Source organism: Homalodisca vitripennis, chromosome 2 (assembly GCF_021130785.1).
Source record: "Homalodisca vitripennis isolate AUS2020 chromosome 2, UT_GWSS_2.1, whole genome shotgun sequence".
Lineage (NCBI taxonomy): Eukaryota > Metazoa > Arthropoda > Insecta > Hemiptera > Cicadellidae > Homalodisca > Homalodisca vitripennis.
This window is the reverse complement of record NC_060208.1, coordinates 62614942-62635983: the sequence shown is the minus strand read 5'-3', so window position 1 is coordinate 62635983 and position 21042 is coordinate 62614942. Positions and strand designations below refer to the sequence as shown.

The following is a 21042-nucleotide window of genomic DNA, read 5'->3' as shown; positions in this document are numbered from 1 at the left end:
AAGATATTTGAAGCTGTCTACTTTCCCTATACTTAGACAGTTACAATAATTAGTTTCAGCACAGTTTAGGATGTGGTACTTCAACTCAGATTGGAAATGAAAACTTCTAAAGTCAAAATTTATATATTTAGTTTTGTTAAAATTTATTTCCAATTCATTACTATCACACCAGTTTCTTAAAATTGCCAGGTCTTCCGTTATTTGTCTCCAGAGCGGTAAAATATTTTTTTCAGAATGAAACAGAGCAATATCGTCCGTGAACACGCTAGGAACACCATTAAAATTAGACCCTAAAAGGTCATTGATAAAAATCAAAAACAGAGTAGCCGACAGGACAGAGCCTTGCGGCACACCTGATTTCACAGAAAGGTGTGAACTAAAGCTATTTTGGGTTCTGTCCTGTAGAACACTATTAAACCAATTTAGGGCTATTCCTCTTAATCCCAATGCATCTAGTTTCAGTAATAGTATTTTGTGATTAACAAAGTCAAATGCTTTTTTGAAATCTATAAATAAACTGGTGGACTTGTTTCCTTCATTAAGGTTTGTGTAAATGTAGTCCGTAACCTCAACAAGAGCATCCTCGGTAGACTTCCCTTTCCTAAAACCGTATTGTCTACTGCTAAAGTAATTTTTATTATCAAGATAATTTATGAGCCGATTTTTCATAAGTTTTTCGATTATTTTGGAGAAAACTGACAACAAGCTGATAGGTCTTAGATTATCTAATTTTTTACTAAAGCTTTTTTTAAAAATAGGAGGAACAACGCTACTTTTTAAAATTTTAGGAAATACTCCTTCCAAAAAACTTAGATTTATAATGTAAGACAATACCGGAGAAATAATTTCTGCAATGTTTTTTATTAAAAAGGAATTAAAACTGTCAAAACCAGAGGATTTCTTATTTTTAATATGATTTATTATATTTAAAATTTCATTGGGGGTTGTTGGCATAATAAAAAAAGAATCACAACTTTGCTCTAAATTAAAAGCAGGGACTGCACTGTCGTAAAGGTCAACACAGGAATGTACCGAGATAAAGTATTTGTTTATCTCTTCTGCAACTGTTTGTGGGTCTGAAACAGTTAGCTCGTTATCTAATTCTATTTCACTGACACCTACTTTCACATGGTCACCACTTAACTGGTTTATTACTTTCCACTAAAAGCTATTAAGAAACTTGTATAAAACCGAGCCTGTATAACACATTGTAAACCACTTTTTGTTGACTTTAAAATTCAAATTGTAATACACCTGTATATTTTTGATATAGTAAATTATGCTCTTAAAAATCCAGTTTTTATCAAATCTTTCGATCATGACAATAACACATGGAATAAATAAAAATCCAAAATTGATTTCTGTTGGTTAACTTAAATCTTAAATGGCCATACTGTGGTATCCTTCAAAATCTGGAATGTATTAAAAGAAAAAAAAAAACTACTCCTACCCTATGAAAAGTTTCCAAACAAAGTTTTTGATTGGCTATAAACCTATTTTACAGTTTGAATTAATTTTTTAGTTATAAGAATACAAATTTTTAGTTTGTAAGAAAAAATAAGTTGTATGTAATTTAGTGAAGGAATGCCATTATAATGGGCTATTATTATGTTATTATATATGTGTATGTATATCTATCTATGTATGTATTTACATACATGTGTGTTTTTTCTCATTACTGTTATTCTATCATATCTATTGATGATTTATTGTAGATAATTTGTAATACCTCCTCTGACTTGTCAATACCTTCTCTGATATGACAATAAAGATGATTTATTATTATAAACCATGAGCACTGCAATAACATGTACCTGTTGAATGCCTACTTACATTTTAAAAGTTTCCTAGGACTCCATCATATTACATCATAAGTGCTTTTACTAAGTATTATAAGGACTTTGATTTTTGAAATTGTGTGTGAAGCTGTGGTTATCAGCTAATGTTGATGTATAAGTAGATATATGATATTGATGTGTAAAGCTTTAATGCTTTACCTGCAATGGTTCTAAAAATACAGGGGTGCTGAAAAGTCCCGGGACGGTCTAATAACTTTTGAACTAATTACAATATAAGAACCAAAATTTACATCAAGCTTTTGCTCATATAAAACTATTATTTTATGTATTTCACCATGATATCCTGCTTATGGGGGACGTCCCGCTAGGGGTTGGTGAAAATTCTTAAATAGAAGCATAGGTCGAGTCGTACATCAAATTAAAGTTCTTTTAATTAGAAACATTTTGGCGAAAATCTGACGTAAAACAGTTGACGCATTACAAAATGGCGGACACTCAAAGATTATAAAATACAGAATTTTTCAAATGCAAACATTCTGGTTGTTAGAGAAAACTGAGACACTTAATCTTTTATTTTACTTCTTTTACTTCAAATCACTTACCAAAACAGTTATAACAAATGTTCAAAGTGTTTGCCTTCAGTTTGCTGACAATATCCCAATCGATTGTAGAATGCTGATATCGCATTGTTTAAAGCTTGGACAGGAACACCCTGAGCTTCTCTTACAATACGGTTTCTCAACTCATCCAAATTTTGAGGTTTTGTTTTAAACACTTTTTCTTTGAGGTAGCCCCAAAAGAAGTAGTCTAAAGGGGACAAATCTGGAGAACGGGCAGGCCATTCTATTGTTCCCCTTCTACCAATCCACTTATGTGGAAAGACATTGTCTAAAAAATGTCTTACATGTACGCCATAATGTGGAGGGGCTCCATCTTGCTGAAACCAGATATTTTCATTAAACAGATGCCGTACCTCATCACATGATCTAATACGGTCACTAAACCCGCGCATCATTAATAAAGTTATTCTTTCTCTCTCGGAAAGCGCCATAGCAAAATAAACTAGCACTACTGAAACTACTTGCAAAATTAGGGCTTGAAGACTTCTAAGTGACTGAGTTGATAAAACAACTGTATCTGTCAGCTGGCAATTTCATTGTTGTCTTTTTGGTCTTGTTTGCTCCAGCTGATTACCTTCCAGATAAGGAAGGTAATAACCTTACCTGCTGATAAGGAATTTCCAGATAAACAATGCAATATCAGCGTTCTACAATCGATGGGATATTGTCAGCAAACTGAAGGCAAACACTTTGAACATTTGTTATAACTGTTTTGGTAAGTGATTTGAAGTAAAAGAAGTAAAGTAAAAAGATTAACTCTCCTGAAAATTAAGTCAACCCCAACATAAACACCAAATTATAACCAAAACAGTATATTGTGCAACTTAAAGAATTTTGCAGTTAATAAAAAGCCTATTATGTGTCAGTAGCACGCTCGTTCTTATCGCTGTTGGCCAGGATGCAATTTAGCTTATATACATTCTGCAGCAGGGGAGGGGGAGGCCTTTTGTCTTGCTCCACACACCTGCTTGTATTCCTTGCATGTTCTAAAGCGCCATAAGCATTGTCTGCCAGTGGCACATGTTACTACTCAATCTGTAGTTACAAGTAAGTCTACTGTGTACCTCGTTGTTTCTCATGCGATAGTGTTTTGTTCACATTACATGATTTATCTTGTGCTATAGTAAATTATAGTTGTGTTGAGTTCAAATTTATTATACTATTTTACTAAATATTATATACTACTATTATACTAAATTATGCTAGTTAAGTTAAAATTATAAGAAAATACTAAGACAAGGTTATAGGGTAATTATTGTAATTATTAGTTTATATAAGTTGAAAGTTTTATTATATGGTAATTTGGCTCCAAATTTAGATCAGATGGTAAGTTTGAAATGGTTGTTTTAAGTTTTAATAAAACTAATACTTATGCTAACAACCCAAACTGCTCAAATGTTGACAGTATATGCACGTGACACATAGAGATATTTGAGAAAGTGTGAAGAATCGATTTTGGCCTGTAGCTAGAAATATGCTGTATTCTTTTTTATTAAACTTTCTTGAGTAAGATTTTGAATTTGTACTGCTTTCATTCTATATTAAATATACCAATAAAGAGAATAATATACCAATAAAGAGAATACCAATAAATAGACAAATAAAGAGTTAATTTATGTTAAAAAAATTATTAACATTGGATCTTCATCATAACCAGCATTGATAACTGTTGTTTTTTTCTCTAAAAATTTTTCATAGTTTTTCAATCGTACCGCAGATAAAAGTGGCTGTGGATTTGCCTGTGGGTGACAATCTGCAAGATCATGTCTCCACTGGGGTGGATCTCGTTATAACCAATCAGAGTTCTCCTATTTCCTGGAAAACTGTTGTCAACCCCCTGAGTCCTCTACAGTATTTGTTCGGAAAAGGTAGGCTTATTCGATCTGTAGGAATAAATTGGTGTTGACTGACCCTAGAACTCCTTTATCAGAAAACTATCCCAAACCACGAAGGAATATATCTTGTCAATGAATATATCATTGTCAATGAATATATCAAACACTGACAAAGTCTAAACACAATGTAACTAAAAACTTAACTATTGCATTTAGTTAGAGATAGACTATTAGTAATTTTGTCCTTGACTAACTAGATTTGCTTCCACACACAGTATAACAAACAGTATAAAATTCTAAAGCTCACTGTAGGCAAGTGCACTGACCTTCACATTATCCCACACAATCTGGTGCAGGCATTAATGGACAGAGGTGTAGGTATCACTTTGGCTATGTGTGATCAAGTCAAAGCACTTGGTATCTTGCTTAATAGCGGCCTTACATTCTCTGATCGTATCACTTATGCTATTCAGCGTGCTCTTGAAAGACTGTGAGGCCTGTACAGATTCAGAAGTGGGTTGCCAAAATTCACTTAGCTTCGGGTCTGCAGATAATAGTTTTTCCGTTATTTGCTAATGCTGTACTGCCTACATGAAATACATCTATTGGAGTAATATGGATCATATTCAGAATCTTAAACACTCTGCTGTACGTTTAATTTTTAATTTGATTTAAACTGTTATCTTCCTATCGAGAGGCATTATAGTTTCTGCCATAGCTATCTGCTAAAGTTTTGTAATGTCAAACATGAAGCCAGAAGGGGATGGAGAGGCCTTTTGTCTTGTCCTACATACCTACTCGTATTCCTTCTCATAATTTGGCCCTAAAGCATCAAAGAATGTAGTTGTAGCTCATTTAAATTAAAACTTAAGGATTTTTTAATTTACATTTTATTTTATAACTTTAATATTTCTTTTCCTGATGTTAAAAGTAAATTAAAACGTTATACAAATTGGGTTGTTAAGGCATTCATAAAAAAGAGATGACTTTTCAAGGCTAAGTAATGGTGTAAGACAAACTGAAGATCAAACAATGAAATCTATTTTGAACAAGTAAGGAGTTAAAAAATTAAATAATGGAAATGAAATGTACTTTCTATTATAGTTTATTAAAAAAACCAGAATATCAGTAAAACCACCTGGAATGTTATAAAGAAGTTGGAAAAAAGATAAAAGTATAAAACATTAAATCAAAACTGTACAATTCATTGAGGATAATACATGTACTAATATAGAAAACATATTTAAAATATTTATTGATAATTATATAGCAATTGTTGACAATTTTACAGGGTGCATTATGATGAAAGTAATGAACATGACTTTTTGTTACACGACTATCAATCGCAGCGCGTTCGGACTGGTCGGATAATGTGGTACTTGTTCTGCCCCTCCAAACGTGCTCAGTCTTAGATCGTTCTGAGTAGTAGGAATGGTAGGATGTGTCTTTATACAAAGTCTGTTCTCGATTGTGTCACAGCGCGATGGAGCGCTCGCTTGAACAGCAGTACGGCTTGGGAAGAATGTAACGGAAAGTTATCAAATGCTTCAAGATTATCCAGAATCCAAAAGGCAGAGGTCCGAGTGGCACACACAATCTTCTCTCAAACTCAAAAAAGCATGCATGAGCAAGTCGCGTATCAAAACAATGCTGACTGTTTTCTTTGACGTCCAAGGAATCATCCGTTTTGAGTTTGTACCACAAGGACAAACTATCAACGCAGCCTTTTACCTAGAGGTGCTCAAGAGACTGAAACACCGGATTGGCCACGTCTGGCCTGAAATCAAAGCCATCTTCAAGCTCCACCACGACAATGCCCCCAGCCTCACGGCCTTGGTCATTACTAACTACCTAACCCATAACAAGACTTCCGTGGTGCCCCAACCTCCTTACAGCCCTGACATAGCTCCATGTGAATGTTTTTTGTTCCCCGACTGAAGAGAAAGCTGAAGGGAAAGCCCTCGAGTCGGTGGAGTAGAACTTCCAAGCAGAAGTTTCAAGGTTCCTGAGAGGCATTCCAGTTGAGGAGTTTCAGTGTGCTTTTCAGGTGTGGCAGAATCGTTCATGCAGGTGCATTGATGCAAGAGGAATCTATTTTGAAGAATTTTAACCATTTGTACCAACTGGATGAATAAATATGTTTTTCCAGAAAATGCTCATTAATTTTATAATGCATCCTATATATAAAATTTCTCCTTTCTCCAATCTTGAGGAATTAGACAAAATTATAATGTCATTTGATAATGAATATTCCCCAGGATAGGATGAAGTACCAGTGGCAATAATTAAACAGGTTCGATCATGCATATTAACATATTGACTGCCTGTATGAACACTTTCTTATAATACCATCTGAACGACTTGTGCTCCTTGGTGTAGTAGGACATAAGTTGGTAATTTCTATCGACCCCCTTCATATTTGCGTTGTACTGTACAATTAGCAAGTGCTTTTCTCTTTGCACCTGTCTTCTGTTCATTGATATTTCTATTGTGTTCTTGAGAGGTATGCTACAGCTTTTGACTACCTTTACCCCTTCTAAATATATTGCAATTGTCTCTTATTTTTTTAACTTTAAATTCTTCACCTCCTCTGGTGGATGTTTTATGTCAAGCCGCAATGTGCCAGTGCAGTAAGTTTTTCAAGATAGAAACTCAGATGCCAGAGGAAAAGTAATTTAACAGTTATCCTTGAATAGAACATGGTCATTGTTTAGTTTTAACCTCATTAGGCGAAGCATAATTATTTATGCATGTCTTTGTCCTGAGAGCTCCTGCTAAAACTAAGCGAAGCCTAACCTCACTCATGTTTTTTAATTCAAAGTGTATTTATTTGTAAATAACTATACAAAAACAACAATACTCAATCAAAATATACACTAGAAGTGCTCACATGTTGTTTCAAGTATAAAAAATCCAATGTGAAAATTGACACTATTGTGCAATAGTACACTGCCTACACTACACGCTGACAAAATTTCACCATACTCCGACGAGTGCTAAGAGCACATTGGCAAATGTAGTTTTAGTAGTAGAGGCGGTTGAATACGACTGAGCAGCACTCCGTCTACAGCCCGGGCCGGTCGAAATCGACCACTCTGCAGTAAATGTGTTAATAATGCCACTTGTGCATTTCATTAGTTCCTCTTTAATTTAAGGTATTTTTCTGTAAAAACTTAAAAGTTAAAACTTGTTACAAAAGCAGTGGCTTTAAAGAAATATCAGATTACAGATAGCTAATATCTTGTTATCTGCCTTATGCAAAACTTTTGAGAAAGTAATATTTCTTCAGCTATAGACATTTTTTTAACAAATAATCTACTATATAATAAACTATATTGGTTTGAGTTTTGTGAATCAGTATTGATAAAATAAAGAAAAAGTTCAAGAATTTTCATGGACCTCACTTAAGCATTCAACAGTGTCTTTCATGAGTTATTACTTAAAAGGTTCATTCTTATAAGAATGAATTAAAAGATAGAGCTTTGCATTCCCTTGGGTAAAAAAATATAAACACACAAAAAACACACTTTCTATAATATTACAATTATATCAAAATGAAACTGTTAGAGCATAGAAATTATGGTAGTATACAGTTTATTTATATTCCAACTGCTCATACATATTAAGTCAAATTTAGAAAAAGTACTAAAATTAAATCTTAATTTTAATAATTAAAAATGTTCTATTTAAAAAATAAGCATAATTTATCAATATAAAAAAAAACATCATATAATGGATTTTCAGTCCTTGACAATATTAAAGAAGTAACATATGAATGCTCTCAAGAAAAAACTAAAAACATTTCTAATTAATAAATCATAAATACAGGTGATTTTTTTTATGATTAAATTATTTACATTTTAGATCTGTAATTTAACATGAAACATTATGTTTCAATTTTAGATAAAGATTTTTAGTATATGACATACGCCATTCTGTGCATATTGTTTGCTCTTTGAATCAAATTATAAGTTTTTATTGATTTATGTCATGTTGAGTTGAGTGCAGTCGCGAACTGCTCGTTTTATACCTGGAAAGTATTTTTGTAAAGGGCCTTACTGTATCTATCCTTGTGTTATACAATCTTGTGTTAGATAGTTTATAAAGGGAATAATGAAACTAATCTCCTTTTCAAGATTGTTCCACCTCTGAGGTGATTTGCAGTAAAATTGTAAAGTTGCTGTGTTGCTCCCAAAAACAGTGACTGCATCTTCACAGCACTTGGCTGCATTGACTCATACAGATTTAAACTGTGTGCAGTATTGTTTGAAACCATGGTGTAAGGGTTAATATTGGAAATTACTGTGGATACTCCCTTATACATACCACCCAATTGGCTCCATTATCAAATCCTTGACCTCTGCAATATTTTAGTGGAATATCATATTTTTTAGCTGATTTCGGCAATGTCACACCAGTATTATTGTAGCATTTGACAAAACTCAAAAATCTTTCTTTGATTGCCACCTTCCTTCAAGTACTTCAGAATAACAGTTAACTGATCCTAGCAAGAACAATCTTGGGCATCAACCAGTATTGAGTAATATTTCGAATTTGAACTCCATCCACTTGACATAGCAATTCTTGTGATTTTCACTGACTTCATGGCAAGGGAGTTTTCATAAAGTTTACGCAGGACATATCTTTGTTCCATCTGTCATCACTCATAAGAACTGAGTGGCTACTTTCTTTAAGGATGCTGGAACTGAACAAACAGCAAGGGGAACAGCAGAGAGATTAATTTTTTCTGCTCCAAACCAACTAATTGCAAGCCTGTTGTTCACAATTTTACATTTTGGAGTGGAGGACTAGTCTTGGAAAACCCTATGTCCCATCAATAGTAAGTGTTTATGATACTCTTGTACCATTTTTATAGCACATATTTTAAATTTATATGGAGCAAATACTTTATAAATTAAACAACTTTTCAGAAATACTTGCTTTATTCCGAAATTTAAGTTCACCAAAAAGTTTACAAAGTTTACAAACTTTTGATTCAATTTTCTTCAAATGTCACTCAATCGAACAAATCTAATTAAGAGTCTGATTAAAAGATATTAAAAATTAAACTAAAAATGTATACTTCTCCAAAAATGGTTTAAATTAACAAAACAAAATAAAAAGTTCTCTTCTCAAAATACTCAAAATTAATATAACACAAAACTTGATATTTACTTTATGACCAAAATTTAATTCACAATACTTCAAAAAATTGAATTAAATTTTCAGACTCTGAAAGATGGGAAACTTTAGAAATTTTAATTACAGTATTATAAAATAAAAGATATTAACTATACGCTGGTACGGGACTTACTACTTTGAAGATTACGGAGGCAGATCGCAAAATAAAACGCACTAAAAATTTAAATACTTGAACTTGAATTTACACGCGATAAATAATTACTCTAAATCCCAACTATAGGGTTAGAGGAAGAAAACTTCAGCTTCGACCGGTACACCTTCTCGTCGTGGCTTCAAGACTCGACTGCCTACTTCTGACCCTCTCCAGGCTTGCCGGGTCGGAACGTAGACCGATCAGCTGATTACCGGTTCAACTAAACAATGTCCACGCACCGCGTCTAGTTAACAGGAGCCTACTTCCTACCGCGATTCAGCATAAAGAATTAGAACTATGGTACACTCTCTTAACTAAATTCTCAATTAATTGACTGTTGAGGCACCCTGTATATTTGTGGCCCACCCATAACTCTTCCGATTCAATTTCAATCCAATACTAGACTAAAGATATGGGTCCATCTATTAGCACTGGCCTTTATAGTTTCTTATAATTACTGTGTAATCGAAATAATTTTGAAGACAATATTCATAATGATTTTAATGTGTCCACTGATTGTTTGATACCTGACTTAGTGCCGATATCCAGATTCGATAAAGACGTTATAAACAAATCAGTTACTTTTTTCTTTTTCTAGATTTTTCTATTCCCAGGGGATGTCTATGCCCGGGTCCCTGGGCATTTGCCCATTTTACCTCCTTCCCTCTCAGTGGCCCTTATTAAGGTGTAAAACTTGTGTTAATAACCATTCCAACATTTTTACTTAAAAAACACAAATAAAATGTCAATTACAAATACTTTATTTTATTTTGACCTTGAATTTCTCATTGGAAGAAATTTTAGTTGGTTTTTACTTGTAGGATTGAACTACCCATAGAGGGCGGAATTTCTGTTGTGGAAGCCGACATGAGAGAAGTTTTCGAAGAAGTCAAGAATACTTCATCAATTGCATTAGCACATTCTGTGTCATCAGATTTTCATATGTCAGCCGGAGTGGCTGTGACTTTTACAGAGACTATCGTTCGTGAATCAACATCCCCCAGGTCCCAGGGTCAGAGTGTTTTGTGTAGCCCTGAAAGTCAGTCTAGTTTTAATGAGTGTGTAATTGAGGTAGAAGAGTGCATTGCAAACAATACTACACACCAACTAAATAGTTTGTATACAACTTCACCCTTAAACATAAGTAAGCAGGATATTTAGCATATCAAAAGTAGTAAACCTACAAAACAAAAAAATCAAAAGTCACCATTGGCCTATAAATCTGAGAACTTAACTTTAAATTTATTATTTTTAAATATTCAAGGCCTATTCAACAAAACATTAACCCTAGAAACTTTTTTAACATCTAATAATTTGGACGTAATTGGTTTATCTGAGCATTGGCTTAAAGAAGTAGAAATTTTCTCAGCTTTGCCTGATGGTTATTTTTGTAAAAGTGCATATTGTAGAACTGAACATATTAGAGCAGGTTCCTTAGTACTTACACATAAGTGTTTGAATGTAAGAATGTGTGATGTTGGTCAGTTTTGTTCTGAGTTGGATTTATAGGCGGCAGCTGTTTTTGTGGATAATTTAAAATTGATTGTTTTAACGATATATCACTCTCCATCAGGTAACCCAAATACTTTTCTTGACTCTTTTGCCAAATTGCTGCGGTTTTTGACAAAATGGTCAAATTATACATCTGTGATTGGAGGGGACTTTAATTATAACTTTGATGTAACTAAAGGTAGTAGATTTTCAAACCAATTCCTTAATCTCTTGCGGCAATATAACTTTTATCATTTGAATACTAAACCTACTCGAAAAAATAACTGTCTTGACAATATTTTTGTAAATTGCCATAGAAATAATGTACTAAATTGTAGTATTTTTAATTTTCCATATTCGGACCATTGTGGTCTCACACTGAATTTGAATATCACTGATTTTACTTCAAAAAACCACACAAACATACCCAATAGTATGCAGTTTCTTAAAGTTATTTTACCTAAACAAAAAATCTCCAAGTTTACAGATAGATTGGCATGCTATGATTAGAATAATATTTTGAGCTCTGATGTTGTCGGTGCTCGGAATGTCTGTTCTGTCATTCTTTATATATTGACAAACAATATTAACCATTTCTGTAAACCAGTAAGAGTTAATTCCAACAGTGGTAAAAAAAGGAATAATGCCTGGTTCAATAATGAGTTAGCTGCTATGAAAAGTAGATTAATTTTCTTAGACGTCTTAGTTAAGAATAATATGAGGAATTTCCATGAAATTAAACAAACATACAATTACTTGAAGAATCATTACAGAAAAAGTATTAAAGAAGCTAAAATCAAATTTAATACAAATATAATAAAAAATAGTAGTAACAAATGCAGAGCGGCATGGAATATCATTAAAAGTAATAATAATGTTAGTACCGTAAGTTTAAAAAATTCAGTAATATCCCCAGACACTTTTAATAATTACTTTTTGGATTCAGTGGAGACTATTAAGAACAAAATAGGCACTGCCCCTTCTAACTCAGAGCAGCTGCTTGCATCTGTTGAGAAACCTGTTCCAAATGTACATTTTACCTGTAATATAATAACACCACTGGATGTAATCAATGCAACTAAGCGTTTAAAAAACTCTAATTGTAATGATGTTTATCAAATGTCCAATAATCTTCTAAAACAAATCATTGATAACATATCTTTGCCACTATCCTGTTGCTTTAATCTTTGCCTGTTAGAAGGAATCTTTCCTGATGAATTCAAAATTGCAAGAATTAGTCCAATTTTTAAAAAGGGATCTAAAGACAAACCTGAAAGTTACAGACCCATTTCAGTTATTCCTGTAATATCAAAAATATTTGAGCTTTTAGTTTTTGATCAGCTAAGTGCCTATTTTGAGAAAAATAATCTTTTAAGTATTTCTCAATTTGGATTTAGAAAAGGTAAATCCACAGCAGATGCAATAGATAAGCTGGTGCACGAAGTGCTACTAGCATTTGAAAATAAGGTTTTTGCTCAGGCTACCTTTTGTGACCTGAGCAAAGCCTTTGATTGTGTAAATCACTCGGAATTATTGTTAAAACTTAAATACTATGGTGTTCAAAATTTGCAACTTGAATTTTTTAAATCTTATCTTTTTGAGCGGAAGCAGAAGGTTCTAGTGAATAGTGATTGGTCACAGGTAGTTACAATTAAATATGGTGTTCCCCAGGGATCGGTTTTAGGTCCTCTTCTCTTTTTAATTAGTATAAAATATGACCTTCCTGCTTTTATTGACTGTTAATCAATATTGTATGCAGATGATACCACTTTCCTCAACATTAATTCAAACATTGATGAGCTTAATATCTTGGCACAAAGTGCTCTGGATAAGGCATCGGATTGGTTTAAAGCAAACGGTTTTCTTTTAAATGAAGATAAAACCCAAAACATAATTTTTACTTTAAGAGCTATTGGTATTGATAATTTAGATAAATATTCAAATCAAGTAAAATTTCTAGGAGTTTGTTTTGATAAAAATTTAACAAGGGGTTCTCATATTGATTACATTAGCTCAAAATTATCTAGGGTTATTTTTCTAATTAAAAAGCTTACTAATTGTATTGAAACAAATTATATTAGATCCGCTTATTTTTCTTATTTCCAATCAATTTTTAGATATGGTTTAATATTTTATGGAAACTGCAGCAGGATAGATGAAATATTAATTTTACAAAAAAGAGCAATCAGGATCATATGTGGTGTTAGTTTTTTGGAACATTGTAAACCTTTATTTATAAACTTAAAAATTCAATTTCAACTTATACATATATGACTTAGTTTTGTATACTTTTCAATACCCTAACAATATTAAGTATGCTGATCATAGCTACAATACTAGGAGTAAGGCAAGTAGGCTTACTACAATCAATTTCTGCAGACTAAATAAAACCATTAATAGTCACCAGGTTGTTTCACTAAAAATTTACAACAAATTACGTAATTTAATAAATATACACCCTAAAAAAGTGTTTTGCAATAAATTTTATAATTGGCTTCTAAACAATCCTTTTTATTCTGTAGATGAATTTTTTGCTCTATCTCATATTAATTTATAATTATACCTAAAGCTAACTAAGGATAATTGTTTATATTTCATGGATCAGAATCAGAATCAGAATCATTTTTATTGCCATTTTTCTTTTACAGAATTGACAAAGTCAGTCATAAAAACAATACATATTACAATAATGTACAGTTAAAAAAAAACAAAAAAAACAACACAATAAAATATACTGGCCTACAAAAGTATGGACATTTCATATGATGGGATAAACGCTAAGCATTAATAGCTACCTCTGAATTCAGAAAACTCGTTTACAGAGTAGGAAGGCCTGAGTGATGTGAGCCATTTGGAAATTTTTGATTTAAAAGTTTGTAAATCTAACACCCTCAATATTTCGGGAAGCTTGTTAAAGAGCTTGATTTGCAAATATTTATGACTCCTTGCTGTATTTGGTTAATCTCATTGTAGGCAAAACTAAGTCATTAGCATGTCGTGTGTGATAATTATGTATATTGTTAAAACTTGTAAAATCTTCTACGTTTTCTCGTACATGAATTAAATTTTGAAAAATAAAAAAATGCATGGAAGAGTCATTATATTATTGTTAATAAAATATGATTTACAGCTATCCCTATAACCTAGACAAAACATAATTTCTTATAGCTCTTTTCTGCCACAGGAAAACTCTTTCTGCACCTACACTATTACCCATAAAATGTTAGCATACAACAAATGAGAATGAAAAAAACTAAAGTAAGCAATTTTAAGTAACTTATTACTAACACAGCTCTTTAGTTTACGTAGTAAAAAACAAACTCTTGACAACTTTGAAATTACATTATTTGTATGCTCATGCCAGATAAGCTTAGAATCTAAAGTTATCCCTAAGAGCTTCACCGGTTTCAATATAGAGTCTTGCATTTCAATACTTCTTAGAGAGAATAGTATGTTTTCAGTTTTATTATCATTCATTTTTAAGAGATTAGACTCAAACCACATAGAAGCTGTATTGATTACTCTATTAGTGTTACTAAGAACATCATGTACACAGTTGCCCTTTACTATTATAGATGTATCATCGCGTACAATACGGTATTACAGTTCAAATTGATTGGTAAGTCATTGACATACAAAATAAATAAGAGGGGGGCCAAGGACAGAGCCCTGAGGGACCCCAGCAAAGGACCTCTTTTACAGACGAAATCTTGACCACCAACACTGACCATATGTAGTCTACCACACAAAATAAGTTTCTGAAGAAACTGTAAGGTATCATTACATATTCCATAATACTGCAATTTATTTAATAAAATATCATGAGAGATACTGTCGAAAGCCTTGCTGAGGTCCAACAGGGTCAATCCCCAAGTAATCATGATCCTCAAAACTTGTCAATATCTGAGACACAACATTGTCTAATGCCTTAACTGTTGAGTAGCCCGGCCTAAACCCAAATTGGCTATTTGATAAGATTTGATTTACATCTAGGAAATCCATGAGCTGATTTTTAACACAAGTCTCTAATATTTTAGAAAAAACAGAAACTATCGTTATTGTTCTATAATTATTTACACAGGATCTATCGCCCTTTTTAAACAAGGGGATACTTTTTGAAAGTTTTAAACAATTTGGAAAACGTGAGGAAGGACAAACTAAGATTAATTACATAAGTCAAGGCTTGATTATAAGAGGAGCAATGAATTTCACTATTTTATTGGATAAGCCATATATATCCTCACACTTAGATGGCTTTAAAGATTTAACTATGGCACATATTTGTTTCTCGTCTATTTTCTTTAAAAATAAAAAACTGACCTGTGAACTTTTAGCATTAGCAAGGTAAACACTGTGTCTTTATACTATTATTATTGTTGGTCTGATACTTACTAAGTATTTCCTTACCAATATTAATGTAGTGGTCGTTTTAAATTTTATCTGGAGCTATCTGTGGCAGATTATCATCAGTACTAAAATGATTTCCTGCTTCCCAATTTTATAACCTTCCAGGCAGCTAAGCACTTATTATTGGCTTCATTGATAAATGTATCATTACACCTTATTTTGGCTTCCTTAATTCTTTCTCTGTACATTTTCTTTTGCAAGTTATAGCAGTTCCTTAAAGCTACATTGTCCCTATAAGCTGGAATTTTTCAACATATCCCCCAAGGTATTAACAATATTTCTCATGTTTTGGAGAGACTCATCAAACCATTTGGAGTTACCAGTTTTCTTTTTATTTTGTAAATTAACAGACTTTGAATCATTGGACAAAAGTAATTGTATAAACACATAAGATTATTTATAAAGTATTCAAAAAAGCAGCATTAGTGTCTGTAATTTCAAACAGACTATACCAAATCAAACTGAGATAATTGTTCAGCAAATGAGTTTACATTTAATTTCCTTTACTCTTCGAAAGGAGATCTGTTTCACCATAGGGGTTTACAGATGGGACACAGAAATTTAAACAGAATCAATCTCATGGTCCGAAATCTGGTAATTCCACAGACAGCACCTAAAACAGTTTTTATCTAGATTTGTAACAATATTATCAATAATATTATTATACCTAGTTGGAGTGTCATTGACATGATATAAATTAAAAGATTTAAGTAAGTTAATGAGCATAACTGTATTAACATCATTAACTTTTGAAAAATCTATATTAAAATCTGCTCCCAGAACAATCTTACTCTTGGGTTTCCTATTACAAATAAAATGTAGTAAAATATTCAAGATAAGTAAAAAATATGTTACTATTACTATCTGGTGTTCTATACAAGGAGATAAATATTACATTAAAAGTATTTACAAATATACAAGCAGCTTCCAGAAGTCTGGGGCAGGTTAGATGTGAGACGTCAATTATTTCAAATTTAATATAATCTTTAATTAAAATAGAGGCCCCTCCATAGGGCTCGCTTCTACAATACGCTGAAGCTAATTGGAAACCACTGGGCACATATAACTTTACTTCATCCTCAAGGAGCCAATGTTCATTAATTAGAACAAACATTACAAGTGGCTTCATCCAAGACCACTGCTAATTCTTTTACTTTATTTCTTATGGATTGAACATTAAGATGTAGCACATTCACCCACATATCCTTACCAGACCTCTGGAAACCAAGGTCTAAATCACCTCTACAAAATTTAACACTATTTGAATAGAGGCTCATCTCTATGGTGGTGCAGCCAGATCCGATAGTGGACAGTTTCCCAAAGAGGCCCGCTCTTCCATTACCCCATCTATGAGAAGCTCAGAAGTCGAAGTGAAGGCTGTAGCACACGTATCACCATCAGCGTTGGAGTTAGTCATATCCTGTGGTGCTCTCTCACCAGTGTTGTTAGAACATGCTTCCTGTGATGAAGGCAACTGTGAAACAGTCCCCGGATGCGACTGCACCATAGATCTCAGACACTTCTATCTCCTTGGTCTCCTCAGTGCCTCACAAATTAGTTCAGCAAGCCAGTACTTGCCTCTTGCATTTAAGTGCATGCCGTGGCGAGTATGTAAATATCTATCTGCTCCACTAGCCCTAACCAGAGAAACATTAGGAAACTCTTGACTAATAGTTTCTAGGTTTTTATTGAATTTTCTAATCTCTTCTATTAACACATGACCAATTTTTTAAGTTCATGCCTAGTGGGCAAATCTACTAAAACTATTCTAAATCCGCTGTATTTTGTCCAATGTTTCACTAATTGCATCGATTTGCACTTTGAGCTTCATTGCGGAAAAACGTCATTAGATCCACATGCAATGGCAAGCACATCATTAGGACCCAGTTCTTCACCATCAATGTTATCAAAAATTCAAAATCTGCTCAGCCAAACACCAGGCCTAACAAAACCAACAGCATCCAAACGATTTAGAGTGTTTATTTAGGTGAAATGTTAAATCACGGCCATGGCTGTCAGCACATAATAGCAGTTTTTGTTTTGTTTGGCTACTTCTTCTTGTATTAATGTGGCATCTGTGTGGATGTGTTTACATATGACTTATATTTTAGTATGTAAACATGTATTTATTTATTGACTTGGCTACTGGCTGTTAAGTGACTTTGTCGATGAGTGCAAATACTTAATATGACAATAAATATTATTATTATTAACTTTCTGTTATCATCTGATGAGATTATTCTCGTGTATGGCATTAATTTTTACTTGCAATTATATATTTAACACGTTTGCTGCTAAAAATCCCTTTATAGAGTTCCCTATATGCTGAAATTAAAAAAAATATTTTTATTTACTTTTGGATGAAATATGATAGAAATATATATGAAAATTACTCATAAATCACAAAATTTATCACTCTCTACCATTTTGGGAATGCGGTAACTGTGGTTACCGCTAGCTCCTGAGGACAGTCTTCCTTGCCAGCTGGTAACTCTAGTTACTGCTCGCTCTAGAGAACGCCGTTTTATGGCAGTGGGAATATTCCAAATGAGTACATTGTAGCTAAGAAGATTGTATTTTATTTGTTTTAGACACATATAAACAATATTTATACGTAAATGTGAAAACCAAAATGAATGTAAAAGTTTATAAAAATGTGAAAAAGTTTATGTAAATCTCCGCTAACTCACTCAAATTCAGTTATTATTTACAAATATGTGGTGAGTAATTATAACAAAATATATTTAAATGTTTACTTGAAATGATACAAAAAATTATGTAGTACATAAGTTTCTAAAAATGTATTCCAATCCGGTGGTGAGCGCTCCATTGGCGTGGGTTGGTCTCGTAATCAGGATCCTCAACTTTCGAGTCCGTCTGGTACTCCACATCATCCATGTTGTCATCCTCGTCGTTTGAACTTAATACTGGGCTCTGTTGTACGCTTTGAACTTGGTTATTGTACACCACTTGGGCCCGGGGGAAGATGCATTGTGTTGCACAACCACTTACTACTATAAAAACTTTAAAAATCATTAAAAATAATGAAAAAGTCTAATGTGAAAACGAAGTGCATAAAAATGCGGGAAAAGTACCTCCCGAGGAGCAATACATCGTTGTGATAGCTCAAGTGCTGGCCGCACACTGACCTCATTTCAGAACAAAGGCTCTGTGGTAACTACAGTTACCGCCCACTCCTAGCACAGCGTAGCAGCAGTAGTCAGAGTTACCGCCTGCAGCGAACGTGTTAAAATGGTGATAGTATCTTGTGATATAACTATAAACCACAATTATTCAAGTTATTACCATTTGATGTTACTCAGTTTGTTCAATGCTGAATCACTTTAAAATGCAACATAATTTGCCTTTTCAGTTATTTTCCAAAAAAAAGGTTGCCATATTAAAAGTTATTTGCTTTAATGTGCAGGACCGATGACTCACCCGGGCTGTGAAGTGGTGGGACTTGTTCATGCAAATCTGGATGAACAGGCGGACAGACCCCCTGACCTGCTGTACATGGCACTACCTGGAGGACTATCCAGTGATGCTGGGGTTGTATTGAAGATGGCAATGGGAATAGATGATAAGGTGCTCTTCAAGTTACTTATCTTTTCTTATGCTATTTTATTCAGTTATGAGTGTGAAAGAGAAAAGTGATAATTTGAATGGTCTTACTCAAGGTCTAGTAAAAAGTTTCCAGAGTTCTACAAATCAAAGTTTTGGGGTTGAATATTTTACAATTTGAAGGACTAGAGGTTTACATGTTAAAACCTGCATTTTCTACCCTTAGTTATAGTCAAATCAAATCAAATCATGTTTATTACCGTAAGGCTTCTACAAGTATTGACAATGTCTGTTTGTCACCAGATGGCCAAGTCGAAAGTACATGAAACAATGTACTATTCTAAAAACTAAATAAAATAACAATCATACAGAGGCCCACAGTTTTTTTTTAAGCAGGCTGCTTTAAACTAGTCAGAACAATGCATTAACAATTAAAAGCAACAAGATTGTAACAAAATGTAAAAAATGTAACAGAAGTCCCCAATAAATATAAAAATCTATAATAAATATAGAATTCTACAACAAATATAAAATTGAACAATCATTACATACAATTAGAAAAATACACAACACCTACAACAAATATGAAACATAAATGATTTTTAATGGAAATTCTCCAACCAAATACAATGGCGATGTTCACAACCAATGGTAAAACTTGTGTTTCAATGTTCATTCAGGGTATTTAAGAATGAGATGCTCTAATTCATTATAAATCTTGTAGTGAAAGGACTGAGTGACTATTAATTGACTTACCCAATATATAATGGTTAAAAACAATTGTTTTGTCATTTAAAACTAAGTTTTCTGTGGGGCACGATGATATACCAATCGATATTGTGAAAAAATCTGTTAACTTTATTTTAAAACCTCTTGTCCATATAATCAATTCTTCTTTAATTTCAGGAATATTTCCTGATATTTTAAAAGTTGCCAAAGTGATTCCTCTCTTAACAAAAAGGTAATGTGACTGATCCAGCATGCTATAGGCCAGTGTCATTGCTCCCAATTTTTTCTAAAATATTCGAAAAAGTGGTTTATGATCAGCTTTTAAAACACCTAGAGTGTAATGAACTGTTGGACAAACAATAACATGGCTTTCGTCGTGGAAAATCAACAATAACGGCCGGTATAGAATTTATCCAGTCCATTATTGACTCAGTTGATAAAAGAGAAAAAGTAATTGGGATATTTTTAGATTTTAACAGAGCATTTGATAGTGTCAGTCATGTAAAGTTAATAAGGAAATTAAACAGCTTCGGTATATATGGAAAGGAGCAAACATGGTTTGATTCCTATTTAACAAATAGAAAACAATATGTAGAAATAGAAGAAACAATTTTTCACAATAAAAATCATTATGTGAGGGCTCATAGATCACAGCTGCAGACACTACAGCATGGTGTGCCCTAGGGGTCTATCCTGGGACCCCTATTGTTTTTATGTTATACTAGCTGTTTCCCGCGGCTTCGCACGCTTATCGTAAGCTTTGCCCGTGGTTGAGCACTTCTGGTTCAAGCGAATTATGTTTATAACACCGATCTAGATTTGACCTTGTAGCCACGATCAGGAAAATCTGTCAATAGTGTATGTTTATATATTTGTATCCTTACATGTACTTTATTATAAAGTGGTCTTCTATTCAAGTTTTAAGTTCAATCAATAATTTATTTTTAAGACAAATATACACCATCTTAGCGCCTTCAAATAGTTTTGGCTACTTAATATACGTAACTGTGTCGTGATTGCAGTTTATTACTTGCAGGCGCTTTGAAAACTTTTATGTTTTGTAGCACTGTCTGGTGGCGAATTACACCAATGGGCATAGAATATAAACCTTCTCCATCGAAAAATACATATACATACAAATTTTTATAATGATCGGTTAAATAGTTCACGATTCCATAAAGGACAAACATACAAACATTACCACCTCTCTAAAAGTATGCCTATGTTACTTCCAGGAACGTGTAGAATCACTGTACAAAATT

The 21042-nt window shown here is 33.0% G+C and overlaps 1 protein-coding gene across 1 annotated transcript in view; it reads left to right on the top strand.

Annotated features, from left to right (window-relative positions):
* Positions 1-21042, top strand: part of LOC124354057 (glucose dehydrogenase [FAD, quinone]-like) — a 69211-nt gene that overhangs the window by 23631 nt on the left and 24538 nt on the right. The window contains exons 6-7 of the mRNA XM_046804231.1: positions 4137-4287; positions 18915-19075. Coding sequence (XP_046660187.1) covers positions 4137-4287; positions 18915-19075 — 312 coding nt within the window. The remainder of the gene's footprint in view (positions 1-4136; positions 4288-18914; positions 19076-21042) is intronic.